The sequence below is a fragment of the Phocoena phocoena genome, chromosome 2, assembly GCF_963924675.1.
Source record: "Phocoena phocoena chromosome 2, mPhoPho1.1, whole genome shotgun sequence".
NCBI lineage: Eukaryota > Metazoa > Chordata > Mammalia > Artiodactyla > Phocoenidae > Phocoena > Phocoena phocoena.
This window is the reverse complement of record NC_089220.1, coordinates 21862836-21887585: the sequence shown is the minus strand read 5'-3', so window position 1 is coordinate 21887585 and position 24750 is coordinate 21862836. Positions and strand designations below refer to the sequence as shown.

The 24750-nt window shown below is 35.8% G+C and overlaps 1 protein-coding gene across 1 annotated transcript in view; it reads right to left on the bottom strand.

Annotated features, from left to right (window-relative positions):
* Positions 1 to 24750, bottom strand: part of CEP128 (centrosomal protein 128) — a 412227-nt gene that overhangs the window by 374991 nt on the left and 12486 nt on the right. Inside the window, exons 3-6 of the mRNA XM_065871644.1 lie at positions 15511 to 15637; positions 14097 to 14215; positions 11048 to 11139; positions 7223 to 7295 (exon numbers count right to left, since the gene is read on the bottom strand). Coding sequence (XP_065727716.1) covers positions 7223 to 7295; positions 11048 to 11139; positions 14097 to 14215; positions 15511 to 15637 — 411 coding nt within the window. The remainder of the gene's footprint in view (positions 1 to 7222; positions 7296 to 11047; positions 11140 to 14096; positions 14216 to 15510; positions 15638 to 24750) is intronic.

Sequence of the window (24750 nt, the reverse complement as noted above, 5' to 3'; positions counted from 1 at the left end):
ATTTTAAGGTAAGCCACCTTTCATTCTTTTTTGGAAAAGAGTAAGATAAATGCTAATTCTCAGATGAAAGTATTAAAAAGAAGACATTTAAAATACTAATTATAAAATTGAGCAGTATGTAACAAATTACAAATGCACATAGACTTTAACCCTGTAAATCCACTTCTAGAAATTTATTCTACCAATTTACTTTCCCATGTGAAAAATGGTACATGTACAAGATCAATAATTGCAGTGCTGTGTATAAAAGAAAAGATTTAAACCACCGAAATGTCCATCAATATAAGACTGGTTAAATAAATTTTGGGACATTCATTCAATAGAATGCTTTAAATATTTAAAAAAAAAAGGAATTAGGAAGCTCATGAGAGGCTAATATGGAACAATCTCAAATCTCAAAAATACATTAAGTGAAAAAGGCAATATACAGAACAGTGTGTTTATTAGGTTAACTGCTAACAATTAAATAACAAAAAAGGAAGAGCAGGAGAGGCCTCTCTCAGGGTAGCGACATTCAACAGGAGCCTTGAATGACAAAAGAGAGCTAGCCATGCAAAAAACTGGGGAAATAAAAGTGAAGCCAGTGCAAAGACTGTAAGGTAGGAATGAGTTTGGCAAATTCGAGGAACATAGAAAAATCCAGATAATGCAGGCAGTATAGGCTATGCTAAGGAATTTGAAAAAGAAAAAGCTCAGGTAGGATTTTAAAAAGCATGGGGGTAATTCACTGTGATGACAATTTTTAAAAATCACTTGGGGGAATTCCCTGGCAGGCCAGTGGTTAGGACTCTGCGCTCTCACTTCTGAGGGCCCAGGTTCAATCCCTGGTCAGGGAACTAAAATCCCAAAGTCTGTGTGGCGCAGCCAAAACATAAAAAAATAAAAAGTAAAAATCACTTGGTAACTGTCAGCACAGATATGGGCAATTGTAGGAGGTAAGAGACCAAGTTCAATGCAGTCTACTGCAGTGAACTCAAAAAAAGTGACTGAACAGAAGTATTAAGCAGATACAGATGGAAATGAGCAAGATTTCAGAAATAAAAAGGACAAGATTTGATAATGGATTGGAAGTGTGGTATGTAGAAAAAGATGTGGAGTGAATCCTAGGTGACCACTGGATGGATTGTGATGCCCTTTCCTGAGACAGGGAAGACCAAAGCAAGAGCAAGTAAAAACAGTTCTAAACAGAATGGCATGGACTTTGTACCTAAGGACACAGCATATATTTGCAACTTTTGAATGATAAGATAATTCCCAATAATAAAAATTATTTTAGGACTGCATTTATTATTGCCTCCTCACATTTACTTTCTATTTGTAAGACCTAAGGGAAAAATATTAACAACATCACCCAATACTAAAAAATTCATTTTTATCAGAGTACGTACCAATCAATCAAATTTACTACTAAGATATCAAAAAGTCCTGAATCTCTAAATTTACTTATAAAAATAGCAAAATAGGGACTTCCCTGGTGGCGCAGTGGTTGAGAATCCGTCTCCCAATGCAGGGGACATGGGTGCAAGCTCTGGCCCGGGAAGATACCACATGCCGCAGAGCAACTAAGCCCATGCGCTACAGCTCCCGGGCCTGAGCTCTGCAGCCCACAAGCCACAACTACTGAGCCCACGTGCGGCAACTACTGAAGCCACATGCCTAGAGCCAGTGCTCCACAACGAGAGGCCCATGCACCGTGGTGGAAGAGTGGTCCCCACTCGCCACAACCGGAGAGAGCTTGCATGCAGCAACGGAGACCCAACGCAGCCAAAAATAAATAAATATATTTATTAAATAAATTAATTAAATTAATTAAAATAGCAAAATAACAGAATAAAAATTAGAATACCTTTAACGTTAGCATTTAATGAAAGGAGGTGAAACAAAAGCAAAAGCATTCTGTTTATAGGATTGTATTCTGGCTTTTCAATATGTTGATTCCTCAGATCTTTAATAATATCTGCTGGTTTAAAATACATTCCAGGGCTTCCCTGGTGGCGCAGTGGTTGAGAGTCCACCTGCCGATGCAGGGGACACGGGTTCGTGCCCCGGTCCGGGAAGATCCCACATGCCGTGGAGCGGCTGGGCCCGTGAGCCACGGCCGCTGACCCTGCGCGTCCGGAGCCTGTGCTCCGCAATGGCAGAGGCCACAACAGCGAGAGGCCCGCGTACCGCAAAAAAAAAAAAAAAAAAAAAAAATCCATTCCGGTATTTGTTACTTATCCTGCTGTTGTAATCTGTGCAATAACTCTCTGACTAAACACAGTGTTGAGAAAGTTTTTAGAGTCAATTTATGATCAACTCTTCCAGAAGTAGCTGGATCCACGTTTACATTTTTAATTTAAATAGTGACCCTCCTACGGAAATCAAAATAAAATTGTCTTTTTCTTCCATAAATAATCAAACTTAATATGCACTCATATCACACTCAAGCGGGTAAAGCCTAGACAACTAATAGACTAAAATTTCCCCTGTGGTATGAGGCGCACAAAATATTGTTTATTATCACGATTGTTAACAGAAAATATTTGCCATAGCATCATGCTATAAATAATATCTCCCTTCCAATGGGCAGTTTGAAAAAAGAACAAACAAAATTATGATTCCCAAAGGATTAACAAATTAAATCTTGGCGTGTTTGATAGGAATACTTTTTGCCCCTCAAAGAAAAATGTGTTCTATAAACTTTCAAGATGTATTTTAGTTACTGAGAAAATTCATGATGAACAATTGCAATCTCAGAATAATGCACAATAATTCTGATTAACAGGAGTTACCAAAAGGAAGTGAAATTGGTGGGAGATAGGAGCAGTCATTCATTTTTCTTTATATATTTGTACAATATTTAAAAGTTTGCCGCAGTGAATGTGCCTCACTTTGGTAATTTTATTTTACACTTAAACCTGGAGGGGGGAACACAGCTGCAGCCTCTGAGAAGTTTAATGCTCAAACAACAAAACCGCATCTTCCCTGACAACATGCTATCATGAATTCACAAATACAACACAATATGTCAAACAGTTATAAAATGTAAATGTTGACTTCAGTTGGAATAAAAGTGAGTCACAATATCTATATTAAGCCTTGCACAGGTTGAAAGTAAACACCATGTGACCTTCAGAAGACCTTCTAAAATTCCACAATATTATTTTTAAGTTTTGCATTAGGCAATTGTTTCTTAATCAGAACTACATATACCCATGTGAGGTTTGACATGCTCTCTGTACAGTTATGAGACAACCCTACTTTGAAAGCAAATTACAGAAAGCACAAAACAAGGTGTAACATCACAACTTGATGCGAGGAACTAGCAGATGAACAATTCAACCAAGTGCACAGTTAGGTGTGTATGATTTTCCAGGTTTTGACAACATAAAAAGATGTGCCCTGATGAGCTGGGCCCACTGGACAGTTGAGTAAACAAGCAAGTTGTATAAACCAATTACACCAAAGAACTGAGCACTAGTGAGGTATGACATCTATGGAATAGCTGTGCAATCATAGCTTTTATCTGATGTGGGATAATTTTTGATGCATAGGAATGATGAGAGAACTCAGGCTTTCTCTGAATTCAGCTGCTAAGATTGAACTCAGTGGTTATATTTTAGACTCACATTAACACTCTAGACTATATAGACAGTACTTGCTAACTTTACTTGCTATATGAAAGAAATATAAATGAAGTAGCTCAGGTTCTCTTGTAAAAATGGCAAAAGGTGAAACTTAAAAAATGTAATGTGCATTATGCAAATTAGCATTTCAAACTCCCCAAACTATCCCACCTATCTAACAATGTCAAAAACCAGCATGACCATTGGATATGTCCACGGCTTAGTCAGATCTATAAGGATCTCAGCAGAACATTGAAGATATCTGAGTTTGGATCAACTCCCTCGATACAAGCATGCTCACAAGTTGTATACCTATGTAGCAAGAAATAGAAGCCTCACACAAGTGCATTAAGAATCACAAACATAGTAATGGAATCTGATAGATATAGAAAGATTCAGGGAGTTTCACTTCTAAAAATGACAGACTAGATAATTCAGACCAATCCTTCCACTGAAAATAACTTAAATAGCAAGAAATAATACTTTAAATATCTGTTTTAAGGCATTGGAAAGCTAAAGAGATAAAGACATATGAGACCAAGATGCAAGAGAAAAAAGAAACCCTATCCTTTCTCTCTCAAATATCAGCCCATTTCAGAAAAGGCAGCAGAGACACTGAGAAGCTTAATAGTTTTTCAACAGATGCATAGGGTTAAAGAGGAAAAACAAGTTGAGAGCCCTTCCCAGGAAGGAGGTCCCTGGTTAAACTTCTCCATCCCCACAACCCAGCCTGTGGGCTGGAATCCTGAAGGACTATACACTAGCAGGAAGGATGAATCAGAAATAGTTGAAACCTGGCACTAAAGTTTAACACTGAAATATCTCAACAATAAATGATAAGGTAATTCATGAGTGCTATGGCCCCTAATCTAATCTGTAACCAAAAGGAAACATGTCCTTTCATACATAGTAATTACCAAATTATCTATGCAAGTTTACTTTGAAGAGAATGAAATAGTTTCTGTCATCAAAAATAACTAGACAATCAAAAGTAAACAGAAGGCAAAAACAATGTGATCAAAATCCCAGGAAAATAAGACATAATAGAAACAGACCTATAGAAGATCCAGATGATGGAGTTATGAGACACAGATACACAGATTGAGGATTAGAACTACGAAGTAAAAGAAAAGAAATAAAAATTCTAGAAATGAAATTGTAATAAGTGAAAATAAAAATCAGTGGGTGGTTTTAATAGATTTGATTCAGCTGAAGAAAGGGACTAAATGAAAGGTCAGAAGAAAACATTCCAAATGAAGAATGGAGAAACAAATTTTAAAAATCATAAAAATGGGGCTTCCCTGGTGGTGCAGTGGTTGAGAGTCTGCCTGCCGACACAGGGGACATGGGAAAAGATGGAAAATGAACTAAATTAAATTTTAACAAAAGGTTCCATTAAGAGAGTTTTAAAAATAAGAAGCAGCAGCTGTAGAATAGGACACAATATTTGCAATACGGATAACTGACAAAGTGCTTGTATACTAAATATATAAAAACCTCCCACAAATCAATAACAAAAAGACAATCAAGCCAGTAAAAAAGTGGGCAAAAGAAGCAAACTGGCATTTCAAAAAAGAAACTAGCCAATAGCCGACAAACATACGAAAAGATGCTCATCAATGAGCTCATCCTTGAGCATCATGAGTAATCATGAAAATGCCAATAAAACCATGCTGAGATACTGTGAGCACCTAACATAATGGCTACTAATGAAAGACTAATAATACCAAGTCTTTGAAAAGCAACACAATTTCTCATATGCTGCTAAAGAGTGTAAATTAGTGAAGCCACTTTGAACACCTGTTTATCAGTATCTACTAAATTGGAAGGCACCTAACAATTGCACTCCATGTTATATACCAACAGAAATGCAAACACGTGCACTAAAACAATAAGATTGGTAGCAGTACATTATGCGTAATAGCCCACAATTTGAAATAATTCAAATACCTATCATAAAATGTTAAAATATATTGCAGTATATCCGTACGATGCAATACTAAGGAGCAATAAAAAATGAACAAACTGCAAGTACATGACACGTCACCCAGAAATATCACAATTATGATCAGCAAAAGAAGTCAGACACACAAAAAATGCCCTACATGGTTCCATTTATATAAAAAGTTCAAAACAGGTAAAATTAATCTATAGGTTTAAAAGTCAAAATAGTGGTCAGAAAAGGAGAAATTAGTGGTTGGGAGGGGGAATAAGGAGGCTTCTTGTGCACTGGCAATGTTCTATTTCTAGATCTGGGTGGTGGTTTCATGGGTGTGCTCACCTTGTAATAATTCACCAAGCTATATAATAATACATGTACTTTTCTATAAGCACATTGTACCTCCAAACTTTTTAAATTAAAAATAAGAGAAAATAAGTTGATCTCTTTAAAAATAGAGCATATCCATATCTTAGCATATGTGGCCAATAAATTCAAACTCCAAAATAAATTCAGCACATCTATGTAAGAAACTGTAAACACAGTAACATCTGGAGAAAAATTACAACTGGAGAAAAATTATCTGCTTTTATTAGGAAACTCTCAATTTTAATAAAACAAGTTAAGAAAATTCTGCTACTATCCCTTGCCTTACAAAAACAACGTTTTTGTGGTAAATGAATGAATATACAATTGCTCCTGAAGTGGATAAGTTTGCAACAGTTTAGTGACAATTTCTAATGATATTTTTCTCCTAAAAAAAGAAAAAAAACAACCTGATGATGCAAAGAAATGGACAATGTATGTACTTCATTTTTTATTTTAATTCCATCAAGAATAGTGATTTGATAGAAAGAAATCACTTAATAATGAGTGTCGGGCTTCCCTGGTGGTGCAGTGGTTGAGAGTCCGCCTGCCAATGCAGGGGACACGGGTTCGTGCCCCGGTCCGGGAAGATCCCACATGCCGCGGAGCGGCTGGGCCTGGGAGCCATGGCCGCTGAGTCTGCGCGTCCGGAGCCTGTTGCTCCGCAACGGGAGAGGCCACAACAGTGACCTGGCCCGCGTACCGCAACAGTGAGAGGCCCGCGTACCGCAAAAAGTGAGAGGCCCGCGTACCGCAAAAAGTAAATAAATACAAACAGTGAGAGGCCCGCGTACCGCAAAAAGTAAATAAATAAATGAGTGTCAACAATCTGAGTTTGAGATAATAAAACTCGAGAATTCGGGGTTTTTTTCAATCAGCACCACGTCAAACAAAAAACAGAGAGCAAGGAGCTCTTTGCAGCAATGCTGATTACACAATTCTGTGAGATGACCTGAAAATACTTAATGGGGAGTGCTACAGAGTCACTACCAAAAAATTCTGTATATCTCAAATATCATTTAATAAAAACCACAATATCACTGAATCAATAAAATTTTAAATCTCCTTCAAATATTCATAACTCTAAAAATTAATTCTATCTCTAATATACTACCACTATAAATATTTCAAACTTAAATACCTAAAATTCATGAATATTTTATAAGAGGTGCAAGAACATATTTTTAGACAAAATGCATATACTGCCCAAAAAGTTAAAATCTAGTAAACTTCACTGTGATTACGACCAGCTCAATCACTCTACCACCTGTGTATGAAATAAAACTTTCTATAAATAAAGAGTTCTCACCACTTGTTGTTTTTGGGTTTCATTAAGTTTTTCAGTCAGTTCTTCCAAAGCCCTTTTTGTTTCAGCATCGGACCTAGGCACATAACAAAAAAAGAGTATTTTTTTAAGTTGGCTATTTGAGAAAATATACATAATTCATGAAATTTACAACATCATAATATGTTATTACATAATACTCTGCCGCAGTGGTTCTTAGACGTTAGCAAACCTATGAAACACCTGGAGGACTTGTTACAAACACAGTATCTATCAGTAGATATGCAATGGAGCCCAAGAACGTACATCCCTACAGATTCCTAGGTGATGCTGATACTGACAATCTGGGGACTACACTTTGAGAAACAATGCTATACTAGATCACCTTGAATAAACAAACACACTGAAATATCTCCCATTTTAAATTAAGAAGAATGAAAGAGGTAAGGAGGACAAAACTCTTGATCTCACATCCTCTCCAGGAATTCGTAATCAAATTACATCTGAGTGTGCTATACAAACTCTGTCCTCACTCATTTATCTCCCATTACCTTTTTCCCATCAAATTAATAACACACATGATAAATAATCAAATCGTACAGGGAAACGTATAAAGAAAAGCAAAGCCCTTTCTCTCTCACACTTATCTGGTTCCAACCCCCGCTGGCAACCATGCTCAACTAATACGTTCTCAATTCTTTTGCGGGCTACCTCCATCATTTTCAACTCGAGATATTTTCAACTCTGTTTTGAAATATTTAACTCACACTCCTCTTCAATTTCAGATAAATTTATTACTATTTTCAGTTCTTCTATTGGTTACCTGTGTAACTTAATACATTTATACCCATTATGAATTACTCCATCATAGAGAATTAATGCTTTTTGCTTACATTCTATCATGCTCACATTTTTGTCAGCTTCCTAGTTGGATCACTAACTTTCCTGTGCTTTCTTTTTTTTCTAGAGTTTTCCGTTACCTTTTGGCCTTACACGGGCCTTATTATCACATCATTGATGTTTTTCTCCCACTTATTACTCAATCATCTACTAAGAATCTACTCCATTCTTCTTGACTACATTCTTCTCAAAGGACACTTACTTCCTGCTCGAATTCAGTGATTACTTTCTGGGCCTGCTATATGGCTATCATGCTGGAAATTACTTTCACTGAAGTCTCGGGTTAGTTTTACTATTTCTTATAACCTATATCTTCCTTTTTCTTGGTTGCCATTTTATTTGACTCATATGCCCTTAGTAATTTCCTCAGAAAGAAGTTACCTTAAACGGTCGACTTTCTAACTCTTTAGATCTCTTAGAAAGTCTTTACTTGTACTTCTTTCTTGGCTTTTGTGATTCCATGTGCTGCTGGATTTCCCATACCTCACTAGCTCTTTCTTCTCAAGCCAGCTCCTCTTTTTATATGACTTCTAAATATGGGAACTCCTGGGCATTCAGCTCTGTCCTTGATGTTCTCCCTACAGTTTCTCTCTAGATATCATCCATTTCCATAGCTCCAAATACCACTTCTATATGCTTACCACACTTAAATTTATCTCTCTAATGGAGACTTCTCCTTTGAGTTCCAGAGTAAATATCTGGCTGCATATTTTACATTCCCACTTGGATGTCTCACTGGCATCTGAAACCTAACATATCCAAGGCCAAACTCTTAATTTCTATGCCTCACCTACCCCCACCAGTCTTCCATATTTCAGGAAGTGGATTTACCATCTATTCAGTTACTCAAGTCAGAAATCTGAGAGTCATCCTTGGTTTATTTTCTCTTACCCCTCATAACCAATCCATTGCCAAATCCTAGCTCTCTGTTCTCAAATAAAAACTTGAAACATCCCTGTTCATCTCTCCCTTACCATAAACCTGGTCAAGCCATCATCTCTCATGCTAATGCAACAGTCTTCTAGTTCGCCCTCCTCTAATCAATTTTTCATATGGCATCCAAAATACGTGAGTTCTCAGTTAACTTTATACAATCCTTTCTAAAAGTTTGCTTTCTAAAAGTTTACTTATAATAATAAGAGTACACTTATTATTATAAATAATAAGTGTACTCTTATTATTTATGTACCTTTTACAATAAATGTCATGAAAAAAATTAAAAATTAGTAAGTAAATGAGAATATCAACCTTTCTGAATCATGTAGGAAGTTAAACCTAACAACTTCCTACCCAGAATTTTTATAAACATGAATTAAGAATTGTGGTCTAAGTAAAGCAGAACTGGATCCTAAATCTTCCTCATCCACAAAGTTAAGCCACCAAGATTCAGAAGAAAACTGACTCTTATTTTGGCTCTAATAAAATTTTTCTGCCTTACATATGCCCCTAGGTCACACAAACTATTACCAGATGGTACCAGCCCATGGATCAGAAGATTCCCAGTCCACCACTGCATGTCCAAATGACCATTTAAACTAGTCAACTAAACCATCCCTGCAACTTCCCCTGTATCTTCCTACAGGACAACTACTTCCTGAAACTCGTGTTCCTAATGCTTAATTTATACCCTTCCTTCAAATGTGGAAAAGCTACATAATAAAGCCATTCCAAGAACATACTGTATTAGAATATTAATGCCATTCTGTTGAGTTTATCAACTTGTCAGAAATAAATACCTAAGTATTAAATTAACCCTTGCCATTTAAAAGATTAATAACACAGCTCAATAATATAGTTTAAAATTCAGGAATTTAAATGCCTTATTCATATCAGCTATATGTGAAAATGATCTTGAACCACAGTGTACTGTAAGTGGTAAAAAGCAGACACTCTGGGGCCTTACTGCCTAGATTTGAATTCTGACTCCACCACATCCCTCCTTTGATCTCCAACAAGCTGAGTTACTTCATCTCTCTGTGCCGTTTCCACAACAAAAAAAAAAAAATGGGGAAAATAATAATTACCACTTCATTAGAACTGTTGTGAGAATTAAACCTAATTCTACCTGACATGAAATAAGTGTTCAATAATATTTACTGGTGGTAGTAGTAATAATGGTAACAGCAAGGTCTTTTATTCTTATTACTAAATTTCCTGCCTTCCTCATACAGAAGCAGATAAGTTATGCAGACTATAGTTGATATTCAGATTTAACATTTACAGCTTTGACTCTTTTTGCTATAGCAACACAAAACTGTCATGTGGAATGATTTCATTAGCTCGAGTACGAGTTAGCAAGTGAACCTAGCAAGTGAACGAATTTCAATTCACCTTTTTTGTTCTCTAATCATTGCTGTATATAGATTATGACTTTTGAGATGGTATAAATGTTTATTCCGTGAAAAATATGGTCTCTAAATGAAAGTCACCTGTCACCACTGATGATGAAAATGAAGACAGTGAAGAAATCTTAAATAAAGTGATACCTCTTAGGGAATACCCAGAATTGACAAAACTGCAAAAACTGGGCAGACATAAACAACTAGCTTTTGAAGATTTCAACTGAAAGATAAAATGTCAGATTCTACAATGGCTCATGTCCACTGACAAATTCCACATTATGCTTCTATTTGCTCCAGGGTCGATCAATGGGTCTCTCTCTCCAATGTATTTGCAAATCTACCTCTTTACGAAGGTCTTGCAACATATCTCTCCGTAATGTCAGCATGAAATAAAATGTTCTTAAAAATATGAAATTAATTTGTCTAACACTGAGTCATGATACATTGTAAATTCAAAGGGTTTTGAACTGTTCTATGAATATACTTTAAAATACTAGTATAAAAACATAGCACTTTTTTTGGAAATTCATATAAACATGTCAATTATAGAACCTATTTTATTCTTCTAATAATTCACCCCTCAACAAAAATCATATTCAGCTTTTACCGGCTTCTTCTGGCAAGTTCCCGGTTGAAATCATCTCCAAGGCGAACTTGTTCACTGCTGAGGTCTCGGAGGGACTGATGAAAAGCATGAAACTAATAAAAGCAAAACAAAGTTAGCCATTTAGGATTCTGTTGAATTCTTCCATAAAGATTCACTGACGGTAAGAATAAGAACTTGCTCTTTGCAATAATACCCGTATTTTATAATGTTATCAAGACCTAATAAATTTTTTTCTCTCAAAGAAAAGTTTTTAAAACTATATGTAACATTGACCATTACATCCTCTATAGTGCACTATTTCACTCTTTATAGATACTCTTGAAAAGAGGTCTGGAAACTTTTTCTGTAAACAGTACAACAGCATATATTTCAGGCTTTCAGGTTCTATGGCCTGTGTCATAATTAGTCAACTCTGCCATTATAGCACAAAAGTAGCCATAATCAAATGAGCATGGCTGTGTTACGGAACTTTATTCAACTAGACCACATGCCTCAGCATGCCAACCCATGCTGCCAAGAAACCCTTGCCCACATGCATGAGGAACCATGAACAAGAATGTATGGAGCAGGGCTTCCCTGGTGGAGCAGTGGTTGAGAGTCCGCCTGCCGACACAGGGGACACGGGTTCATGCCCCGGTCCGGGAAGATCCCACATGCCGCGGAGCGGCTGGGCCCGTGAGCCATGGCCGCTGAGCCTGCGCGTCTGGAGCCTGTGCTCCGCAACGGGAGAGGCCACAACAGTGAGAGGCCTGCGTACCGCCAAAAAAAAAAAAAAAAAAAAGAATGTATGGAGCAGCACTGTTCATGATGAGAACACTAAAAACAAACCAAAGTCCATTAAGAATGAAATGGAGATAAACTGCAATATATTCCTCCAGTGGAGTATCACACAGCAGTGAAAATGAAATGATCAAACCTACCTACACTCCAAAAACAAAACATTAAATGGAAAAGGAAAGTTACAAAAAAAGTTACACTGCATTATTCCATCTATATAAAGTTGAACACAGGCAATACTAAGCAAGATATAAGCAGTAAAAATATTTTAAAAATCAAGAGAATGATTAACATAGAAGTCAAAATCGTTGATAGCCCTTGGGGAAAGGAGGAGTGTAAAAGAGGTTTGGGGTGTATTATAAACCTCTATTTCTTGGCCTGGGTGGTAGTTACATGGATTTTTCATATTGTTGTACTTTTAATGGTAAATATGTATGCTATACATGTATGTGTAGGCTATAATTTATAATAAAAAACTAAGTTATACAGACTTGCAGAAATAAAAAATTGATTCATTTCAACAAATTCACATTGTGCAACTAACCGGTGCCAGCAACTGTGCTGGGAAACAAGTGTCATGGGAGACAGATATGTAAACAAAACCACAAATGCTGCACTGGGGCATTAAGAAAGTACACAGTCATATGGAGCTAAAGGTCATCATAAGAAATGGACTAAAACAAGGAAGAACAATTAAAAAGAAAGGAGTGGAGGTAATACAGCAGATGAACAACAGACCATTCACTTAGGTTTTGCTGTGATGATTTTCCAGTTTTGCAAAGCAGAATCCTAGGACTCATCTTTGATACCACCTTTTCACTCATTCCCACCCTCCCCAAATGGTCATCTGATCTTCAAGACCTTTCATTTTACCCACCAAATAGTTTTTAAATCTACCACTTTCTCTCCAACTCCATTTATCCTAGTCCAAGTGGCCATCAGCTCACACCCAGAACACAGCAATATCCTTCTAATTGGTTTACCCACACTGACTCCATTTTCTACACTAGAGCCAGAGTGATCTTTTCGAAGTAATTGTCACCCTCTTACGTGGCTGTGCATGGTCTCAGGGTTTCACACTTCTTTAGCCACATGGCCTTCTTTAAATTACTCATAGGTGCTATCTTCCTTCCTGCCAAGGTGTTTGTTCTACCTCAAATGACTCTTACTCAACTTTCGGATCTCAGCTCAATCAGCCTTTCTTTGGGAAGCCTTCCCTAACTGCGGCAGGTCCCTCTATAAACACTCCTATAGCCCTATGCTTCCTTCCATTAGAGCATGCATCTCGGCTCATAATTATGGGTGTATTTACATACTTTTTGATTAGTATCTAGCTCCCCCTCTAAATTGTAAGCTCTGTGAAAAGGCAAGGTTTTTGCTCATCACTGTTTCCAAGCCCAAGCACTGTCCCAGGACAAAGGCACTAAATAAATAAAATGAAAGAGTAAGTAATATTAGGATATTGTTCTCTGCTCTAGGTTTTATCACATAATCCACACTAGCAAGTTGCACCTACCAAAAAATAACACTGTCAAGGAAAAGTTTCTACAAGGCATCTTCTAATGCACTTGGTTCTGTTATCTCTTTATCTTATGTTATAATAAGGGAAAGCTATAGATGAGTATCCTAACAAACTCTGAGTCCTCAATCTTAAAACTACCAAAACAAAGATGTCTAAGTCAGCAACATCTCCTAGTCCTTATCTAATTAATTTAGCTACCCAACACAATAACAAAAAAAAATTTTTTTCAGCTCTTGCATAGAAGTTTAAAGAAGCAGAAAAAGAAATATAGCTATAGAACTAATACCTTCAAAATCTTTAGTGAATACATAGAAAAAGCCTAGAATTCCTGCTTAATACAAAATGGCTCCATCAATGATTCAGCAATCAGAAAAACACTAATGGAAAAATCAATAGGTTAACCACACAAAGACTAACTTATTCATACTAAACTAAACTTAGAAAAATAGAAACTAGCTGACTTAGCAGAGCTTGGAAAAGAGCAAGCCATCTGAGCAAGGAAACAAAACATGTCCAGCTAAACTCACTTTTAAATGTTCTACAAAATATAATCCTCCATAACAAAATTCAAAATAAATGTATGATGATGATCAACACATTGAAAATAAAATACTTTACTTGGTTTAAAAAAAAAATCATTACAAAGTTAGTGATGATCAAACTCTTAGTTAAAATACAGCCATAAAATTCAAGTGTTAGTGATTTAAATAGAAATGCAAGGAACCAGACTACAGAATGGGTACAAAATACCTGGCCCACGTCATCAGTCTCCCGAACAAATCGGACACCAGTTCTGGACCTATTTCGTTTAATACCCTGTTGATCCCCATAGTCCTTCAGAGGTGAGGTAGGTGGAAAATGGTGGCTCTCTTTACAGAAGAAAGAAAAGGGAAAGGATTAAAAACACCACATGAGAAGAAACGATCTAAAATTTTACTCAGGAAATACACAGCAGACATGGATATATACATGTGCCCTCAACCTGGATTATTTCCCACAGACAATCACAAACAAATATCTTGCTGTGGCCATAAAATTCCACAAAATTGGCACTTATCTTGCTCTTAAAGCAGATAAAATGAACAACTGAAATAACCTGGAACTAGAACACATCAAAAATTCTAATTGGCTGTACTTTTCAAAGAAGCAATATAGTATTTTCTCTTACATAAAAATAGTAAGTTGCTAAAAAAAAAATAACTTTTATGACTCCCTAAAATAATACTAATAAAACAGAATTTTTCAAATAACAAATTATCTAAAATCTGAGTGGTGTTTAAAAATCAGTATAGGGCTTCCCTGGTGGCACAGTGGTTCAGAGTCCACCTGCCGATGCAGGGGACACGGGTTCGCGCCCCGGTCTGGGAGGATCCCACATGCCGCTGAGCGGCTGGGCCCGTGAGCCATGGCCGCTGAGCCTGCGCTTACGGAGTCTGTGCTCCACAACGGGGGAGGCCACAACAGTGAGAGGCCCGCGTACCGCAAAAAAATAAATAAATAAAAAATCAGTATAAACTAAACTACATAAAGAAATATAGCTGATTGTGATTTTTAATCATTATTATCATGACCAATAATGATATTAACAACACAAGCTACTAATGTTCACTCTGTCTAAATCGCCTCTCTTCACTGCAGACTTTTCTAAGTCTCTTCTATTCAAACATGAACCTCAGTGCTGTACGAAAGTATAATTATATGCAAACTAAGTGTTATCACCTTTTATGTAGCCATTGAAATAGAGCTGCACACCAAGGATAAAATTCCCCTTTATTAACAAGTGTCACAGGATATTTCATGATGAGACTTTTGAAAAACTATGAACCTAGGACAAGACTTCTAATCCAGAAAGTACACCAACCAGTAAATCCTATTTGTGTGTGTGTTTTGACTGGAGGCAGACAATTAAATAAGGTTCTGTCAGGTGAAGCTCTACATGGTCTACAGAGCCTGAGAAGAAAAAAGTAACAGACTCAAAATATCAAAGTCCCATTGAACATACTTCAAAGTATTCACTCTAAAACCCTGACTGCATCTTCTAACACCTTATTTGTATGACTTTATCTATGGGTTATATTTGTCTAAATACTACATGTATCCAATATGTACTTCAGGAATATTTTTAAAACAAAGAAAAGGTTTTCAGAACATCTGAAGAGTTTACCTGTCACAGTGCCACCATCGAGGTCACTTGTACTCAGACTTGTAACAGAAATACTTCTCCCTCCTGAGTTTCTCAATAACCGTTGACTCCGCAGTTGGCCTATTGATTGCTCCAAGCTTTCTTTTAACTAAATTAAAGGATACAATGAAGTTTAAAAAACGTCCAGATACAAATAAGCCTAGAGATTTTAAAGCTATTCATGAACTATCTGGGTTCCCAAAGAGAATTTATATCAGAGAAAAATTTGAACTAAGTTATATTAATAGAAATATAAAAATAGTAAACAAAAATATTTTAAGACCCAGTTCTAACATCTGGTTTTAAATAGCATCTGTCACTACCTATTCCATCTTTCTATTACCATCAGATTGATGTGCCCATGCTTAGAAACATAACAAGGCCAACACATCTGAAAAAGAGAAAGCCTTCCTCCCTTCTAAACATTCCTTCAGAAACCTCAGATCTATAATAAACAGAAAAATGAACAGCTGTCACAGTGACTTCTGCTTTGAAAAAAAAGTGCACTGCCCAATTCTGTAGCAGAGTACCTCTCATTCATTCAAAGATTTCAAATCCCGGAAAACCATGTGGTCAGATGTTGGACTGTTAGTACAAACTAGGATCACAGTTGTCCAAATGCTCTCTTCAGGTTATTAGGGAGTTAGCCAGCAGGGAATATAAGACAACATCTTTTAAGACCTAAAGGGCTACAATAAATAAAATCACGCTTAATACTGAGAATATAATCCAGAGCTGTACAGAACTATTGACCTGAAAAGAGGATTCAACAAAAACCCAAAGGAACAAAGAGTAAAACTTAGGAAAATCCACGTACCCTGAATTGCTGAGCAACTTCTGGTCTAGACATTTTAGCCAAGGATGAATAAAAAATAATATTAATAAAAATAATGTATGGATCCAGAAAACAAGTCATCTATAACTCTTTAAAGAGAATGTCAAAACAAAACAATTGATTTGAGAGGGCTTCCTAAATTCAGCCAGAATTAAAAGGTAGAACACCACTGATGGAGGAAATAAGTTGGTTTCCTTGGGGAACTGTGCAGAAAGAAAGTAACTTCAACTGAAGGAAGAGCACAGCTGAAACAATATGAGTCACAAATGAGCAAATCCTTTTTCACTTTGGTTGTTTGGACTTAGCTGTTCTGGAGAACCAAGGTTAAAATAGGCTGAATTAAAAGAAGCAGAGTTAGAATTTCAACAATTTATCTCTATTACCACTCTCATTTCTGGAAAAAAAAAAGAAAGAAAGAAAAAGCTAATATTTCCATACCCTCTGTTCCCTGCTTCTCTAAACTGGCATTTGTGCAATACCATCCTGCCTGAGTGTTCACCAGCTGTAGGACCTAGACTATCAATCCAGGAAACATACAGATGAGGCCTGGGAGAACTAAGGTCTACCTGGAGAGTAATTTATACACAAGTAAAATAAAAAACTATGTTTAACATGTAAGTAGTCAAGAGGTCTTACACAGTGAACACAAAATAGCATATCAGTAATCTATGACAAAGAGTCAGAATAAAATTGTACAATGTTAAAATTAAAAAGCTCAAATCCAAACTGTAACATTAAAAAAGGACTAGAAAGGTAAAATGACTTTAGATCACATAAGTTAGTGACAGAACCAGCTCTACTAACTTTTCCTGTGTTTATTATTTGCATCTTTCAAGCTAAGCCTGATGTCAGTATCCTTTATCATAGTTTTTTTTTTTTTTAATTGAAGTAAAGTTGATTATCCCTTTGGAAGTAAAGTCAGCTGACATTTCTAATTATTGCTTCTTTTTGAAGGTACTTTGCCCCTTACAGCTCTGGCTCTTTTTAAGATTTTCTCTTTGACTTTGAGTGTCAATGGTTTTACAATGATATGACTATGTACAGCTTTACTTGTAGTTATCCCATTTCTGACCCACAGAGATCATGGAATCTGTAGCTTAATCTCTTTCATGTGTTGTAAATTTTCAGCCACATCTCTTCATTCTTTCTGCCTCATTCTTTCTTTCCTCTCCTGGAAATCCAGTTGGATTTAAGTTTTATCTTTTCTACCAAATCCCGTGGGTCATTTATGCTCTTTTCTGTATTGTTCATCCATTCCTCCATTCTTCTTTTTGGATATATTATGCTGATCTATCTCTCAATCTATTAATTCTCTCTTTAACTGTATACAACCTGTTACTTAATCCATCTGTTGATGGTTTTTTCTAATTTATTTGTTTGTTTATCTTAGTTATATTTTTCAGTTTCTGTAATTTTCATTTTTTGTCTTTTTTGTTTGGTTTTTTTTAGAGTTTTCAATTGTCAAAATTCTCAATCTTTTAATTTCTTTTTTTTGCGGTACGTGGGCCTCTCACTGTTGTGGCCTCTCCCATTGCGGAGCACAGGCTCCAGACGTGCAGGCTCAGCGGCCATGGCTCACGGGCCCAGCCACTCCACGGCATGTGGGATCTTCCCGGACCGGGGCATGAACCCATATCCCCTGCATCGGCAGGCAGACTCTCAACCACTGCGCCACCAGGGAAGCCCTCAATCTTTTAATTTCTTGAACAGGTTAATCATAGTTATTTTATAATCTCCTACTTGTTTCTCTTGTCTGTTTTTTCCCTTGGTTTTCAGTCAACTCTTGTATTTTCTTATGCCTGAGTATTTTTTTATCATGTGATAGACATTGTATATGAAAACTGTAGAGCTATTTAAAGCTCTGGATGATGACGTCTTCCTTCAGAAGGGATTTGGGTTTGCTTCTATCAGGAAGTCAGGCTAGGGTCACTAGGAAACCCAATGTACCTTAATTCATTAGAACTGAGATGATTCAAAGCTGGGCTTCTGTCCCCATCAGCACTGGTCAATTTTCAATTTATCACTGCTCTGATTTTCAATTCACCATTTTTCCTAGGCTATCACTCTTTGGGGTCTCAATCAAAAGCTGGAGGGTTCCTGAACTCCAATTTTGGTCTCTCTAGCCTCTTTGAGTCTACAGATAGTTCTAATCTTATCTGCTTCTAAGCCACCTCTTTTGAAATCAGCTACTGCCTTGACAGAGAAAGAGTCCCAAATGTAGGACTCTTCCTTCTGGACTTCTATTTTTGCCAGATCTTGACTATAACATTCCTCACTGCCTTGGTAGTTCTCTGATGGTTTCATAATATTATTTTTTACAATTTTTTTGCCTTTCCAGTTGATCTGAATGGGAGAGTTGATCCAAAATAATCTTATCTACCAATGCCAGAAGCAGAACTTGCCAGCATCCTTTTCATGTGGGCTTATTTGCTAACAAATCCTGAGCTGTAACTAAAAGCTGATTAAGAAGATGAATTTTCACACACACATGCACACACACAATATCACTGCTAACAACAACAAACAACTCACCATGGAACATATGGGAAAATATTGCAGAACAACAGAAATGATACATTACCCCCAAAATCTAGGAGGAATAACAGATGTTAGAAAATTGATCATTTCAGAAATAAGATAAAAAGTTAGACAAACTATTTGGCAACCTCATTTTAAAACTCTCAAAAGATGTATCATAAGCCATTGAACAGATGAACAGGCTAATACATAAAGACCAAAAAAATGAACTGTAAAAGGTAAATGAGTGAGATGAAGATTTCTTTTAATCACTCCTACAAACATCATGGCAAAAACAGATCCTCCACCTAAGATACAAAACTAAACATGTAATAAAATTAGAACCTACACTTAAAGTAGCAATAATACAACAGACACGGCACAAAATCTATTCATGATGTACAAAACCAATTTGATAACTCCTAAAATACAAAAACCAAAAGATAAAATTTGTTTTAAACTCTTTAGGATTATAACTTCTAATTAGGTGCAAAAGCAAACCAAACTCGAAATTTCATAAAAACAAAACAACACTAATAAAATTCAATTTAATATTAATTTATAATACTATGATGGATAATGCTATTTTGCTGAAACTAAATCAGTGTTCCACACAGACTGTGGTACTGACTGCCATGGTGCAGATTCTAAAAGTTTATCATGAATACCTCACCACATACCAAGTGTTGATTCCATTTCCCCCACTTTCCCCTATATAAACTACCGCAAAACCAGCATCATGGAACATGTTATGACATATTTTCACCTCAACTTGATATAAATGTACCATTTACATATTAGGTCTATTCTTTTATCTCTGTTCATTTGACATTAGACTAAAACAAATGAAGCATTACTATAATGTACCAGTAAGAATAAAAATAAAACTTGGGCACTGAAATTGAATGGCAATACTTGTTTGCAAGGTAGTTTATCCAAATTGTTAAGACATGCTTTTAAACACAGAAGTCAAATGGGAAATCTCTCTATAGCCAAAGATGAAATAATTTGGGCATCGATAAAAATATTAACTACAATGGAATAAAGCAGTTCAAATATGAATAAATTTGTGAGTTAATGATACTCAAGGAGAAAAAAATAGTCACTGGTCACCAGCAGAGAATGTTAGGGAAATAACTCATTATTTTGGAAACTAGTAAATAAATTTAAAAAATTTTAAACCGTATAAGCTTTTAGATTAACATTAACTTACCAAATTTTAAAATCCTCATAGAGATCTCTGAAAGCCCTGTGACATCTCTATTTGAAAGTCTGATTTGAGACAAAATATAAGTCAAGCTTAGAGAATCGAAAAACACACACAACTCTGAAAAACTGACTATACTGCGCACCAAATCTATGAAAAGAGATCATCTAGGCAGCAATGGGCCCTCCATATAAGAAGTGTGGTCATTAAAAACATCATGATTCACAAGGACCAGAGGAAAGCCTAGCAGTACTTTCCTCAGTTCTACTCCTTTTGTTTCTGTTCCTGTTGACATATTTCACACCCTAATATTTTATTTTGAGGATGAAATAAGATTATGTAAAATAATTAGAGCAATGCCTAGGGAAGATTAGTTTGTTGAGTAAATGGTAGTTTTTACTGGTATGACTACACACAATGAATATAAGAGCAAAAGTAAATGAAGAAATGGGATGTTTTAATCTGGAGAAGCTCTCTAGAAGAATGGCATTCCCTAAAAATGACTTCACTGAATTCTTCTAGTTGTATATCTACAGGCTCTTAAACAGCAAAAATATCAATATTCTCACTATCAGCTATTTCTTTTTAACCCCACATCTAACTCCTCCATAATACAATTCAAATTTCATTCCAGCATTATCACTTTTCATTTCCTTGCCACACTTTCACCTTTTTGACCAATTCCTTTATTATTATTATTATTATTTATTCTCGTAAAATAGCATGCAGGTTTATCATTGGGAGGCAAGGAGGTATCACAACTATAATTTTCACTGTCTGCGACCCATCAGCAACAGACTTCAAAAGCAGCAATTTGTTATTTATACAATAATGTGTGGACTGAAAAGCCAGCAGTAAAGTTTGTCCTTTTTGCAGTTACTCATCGTTAATATACTGTTGTGTTAGCTGAAATGTGAATTGTGTTGTTTGGGGACTGGTGTTATTTGACCAAATAGGGGTAATGAAATTCATGCACATCGAAACCATGCAACAAGGACCAACTGTCTTTACTTTTCAGCATTCGGAGAGGTTTTATAGCTGTATTCAGTGGAAGAGTATGCTAAACTCCACCGCGCCTGGGACCAGAACTCTGGTTTGTTTGTTTAAGTAAAAAAATATTGACTTTCCAAAATTCATTAATAGCAAGCTTCTTGACCAGTTTCTGGGAAGGTAAGGTTACAAGCAACTGTAAACAACTAAGAAACTAGGCACCAACTTCACACACACTATCAAAAATGCCTAAGAAATAAGTCATATTCAGTAAAATTTGACTTCAATAAGACGAGATGAAAAAAGGCAAAGAACCACATGGGTAAACTTCGTTGGTCAATTTACAGTTACTGATACTAATAAACAGTGTATCTCACGTATTCACATTCTCAACAAAACTAATCACATCCTTGACTAAGCTCACTGTGAGAAAGAGAAAAATATATCACACTAAAACTAGTCACTAGGAAATTCTTAAAAGATATCTACCATTACTTCCACAAAGAGACCATAATAAAAATAAAGTAGGAACAATGATTACTCACACATAAATATAGTAGCTATCAAATATTCAAATAATTAACTTACATACAAATGAAAAACACAACTTTAAAAAAAAAAACCTTGATAAAAATTCTAAATGCTGCAATTCAAAGTCAGCTTAAATTCTGAAAACATTAAAGATCCTATTTAGTTTCTCCAGATACTTTCTTACTCCAAAGTATCCCTTATTTTCATACTAAGAAAATATATCCCCTAACATAACACAGATTATACAGAAATGCATGCAAAGTATAGGTAACTGCATTCACTTAGCTGCATAGTTGAGCAGAAATTGGAAACATCTGAATATTTCATCTAACCATTTAGTTTTGTTTTCACCTGACAGTAAAGATTCAGTATTTAGCAAACATTCACAATGTATATAGCACTGGTAACTATGGAGACAGTTTGTGTAGTAAGTTTAGATATACCTATAATGTTGACATTAGAAACAAAAAAAAAAATTAAAGTACTTTGATTTACAAATCTTAGGGGTCAACTTGGCAAAATCCAGGGCAAGAGTAGAGGCAGAAAAGAGGTCATTTTAAAAAGTTTGTCCTGGGTAATAATGTCAACCGTAGGCACGTTGATTAAGTGCTTTCTGCTTGACTTTCCTTCACTGCCTGTTTCTCCACAGAATGCCAAGCTTGATCTGGCAATACACTGCAAAATAGATTGGTTGTAGAGCTAATTTTATCAGCTCTATTTTGGTTCCTTACAGTCTATTAAAACTAGAACAAAGAGAAGGAGGAGGACAAAAAAGGAGGTAGAAGAGGTGGAGGAGGGGAGTTTTATAAAATCAGAGTGCAAATTTATGGTTTGCATACTTTTCTGGTCCCACCATCTGTTGCTGAAATGTATTTTTTTAAATGGTTGCTGCTATCTTATTTTTTATTTACCAGAAAGATCATTAGCTCTGACTGCTATCCCTAACCTCTCTCCATAGGCTGATTTATGGAAATATAAGTCTATACTAATAGTTCTGAAATTTAGAAATTCCCTTTCAAATGATACATCATATTTGTTTATGTAACTATTTTATTTTTAAATGAGATCTCATATATTCAAAGCCCACATAGCATACATATTCTAACAATTTTTAAAATTTTTTAAAGTATTTCCATATAATATTCTGAATGTTATTAAATGAGCATACATGGGGGCTTCCTTGGTGGCCCAGTGGCTAACACTCTGAGCTCCCAATGCAGGGGGGCTGGGTTCGATCCCTAGTCAGGGAACTAGATCCCACATGCTGCAACTAAGAGTTAGCATGCCATAACTAAAGATCCTGCATGCCTCAACTAAGACCCAGTGCAGCCAAATAAATAAATTATTTTTTTTAAAAACAAAAAGAGCATGCATGGAAAATGGAATGTGTTCTTAATAGTACATTATTGTATTTTGGGTGGACAGACAATATAATCATGAACATAAGGGGGAAAAAGCAGCATTATGTATGCTGCCTAATTTGGCATATACTTTGAAGTCAAAACAATCAGATACACCTATCACTGTGAACGTTACAACATATTATGTTGTTTATAGTCACAATAATACATAAAAGAAACTGAAGTTAGGCCCAGTGAACTCAAGGAAAGGAAAGGAAGAATACTCAGTGCCTATAATGTACCAAGTACTTAGTGTCTATAATGTACCAAGTACTTAATCTATATTAAGAACATAGCAAATACTTGAAGATAGGGATTACTGGATGAATTAAAGAAGTAACAAGAACATAAATGTTTAGCAAGTGTCTAAAACAGCGTGACTACTTCAATAAATGTTAGTTATAATAAGGCATATATAATTATGTTCATTTTTCAGATGATTAAATTCAAGTTCAGAAAGGTTTAATAACTTGCCCAAAATCACTGAAATGGTTTCTAGTGGAAAAAAATCAGGATTCAATTTTAAGTCTGACTCCAAAGTCTACATTTTTCCACTAGCCTCAAAGCAAAATTTTGTAAAAATTATTCTCCTGTCTAGTAGTTTCATGAGAAACTTGGCAATAAAAATTTAAACATAAGACTCTAAGAACCTAATTCCTAAGATCTGAAATATATTTACAAAAAAAGTTCCTAACAGAATTCAGTTGTTCCATTATAATTTCTTACCCATACATTCTCACTACTTAGCACTGAAGTTGTTAAAAGATGGAACAGTTCTCACCTTTAGGACAATTAGTAGAACTCAGCCTGAGAGAAAGGGATGGATACCTTCAGCTCTGGGATATTACAAGTGGCTTGTGCCTGGCTCCAAACCATTAACATTAAGCTTCTGGGCTGTCACTATGTATATCTGACAACTGAAATCCATTGAAAAGAAGAAAAAACCTGGACTTTGTTATTTAACATTCAAATTCTTCCAAAGTTCATATATGCCAGATGGTAACGTCCTATTACTCCCAAAGGGAAATTTTAATCAGAGTACTTAATTAGAAGAAAAATTACCTATTAATGCAAGTCTCTAAGCTCTAATTTGATTTTACTATATTTTAACCACTCTTTACCTTAAAAATGTACTTAATGAATCTGCTGATTTGAATCAAAAGAACTGTATCTTTCTTTTATACCAAATATTAACTACTTTAGCCTCATCAGCTGCAGTCCAAATTTCCACTGCAGAAGGTATTAACTTTTTATGTTGAATATTCTTTGTTGAGGGCATTCCATTTTTATGGCATTAACATAAAAACAGACCTGTTCTCTCATGAATAGGAACACACAGCTCTAGATATGTTCTAAACATTAAGCTAATCAGTTGCACTATTTAACACAGGAGTATATGTTCCAAATATTCCCATATAAAACCAACCGCACAGGTCCTCTTTGGACCAAATGTTCTCAGACCTCCCAAGAAATTTACAACATGAGAAATAATGCAGGATGACACTTACTTAAGGTCATGAAGTTCATTAAGACCAAAAGATCCTAAGTCATACTATCCAACTTAATATGGCTGATTGGTTGGGCTGGCTACAAGAAAGGCTTGTAAAAAAAAAAAAAATCAGTGGTTGTTACTTAGGAAGAAGGGGGAAACCAGTGCTGGTGTCGGCAACCTGCAGAATCCACCACACTGCCTTAAGTGGCAGCTAGAACAGCCAACTTTGGCAAGCCTTCAATGCCAGTCC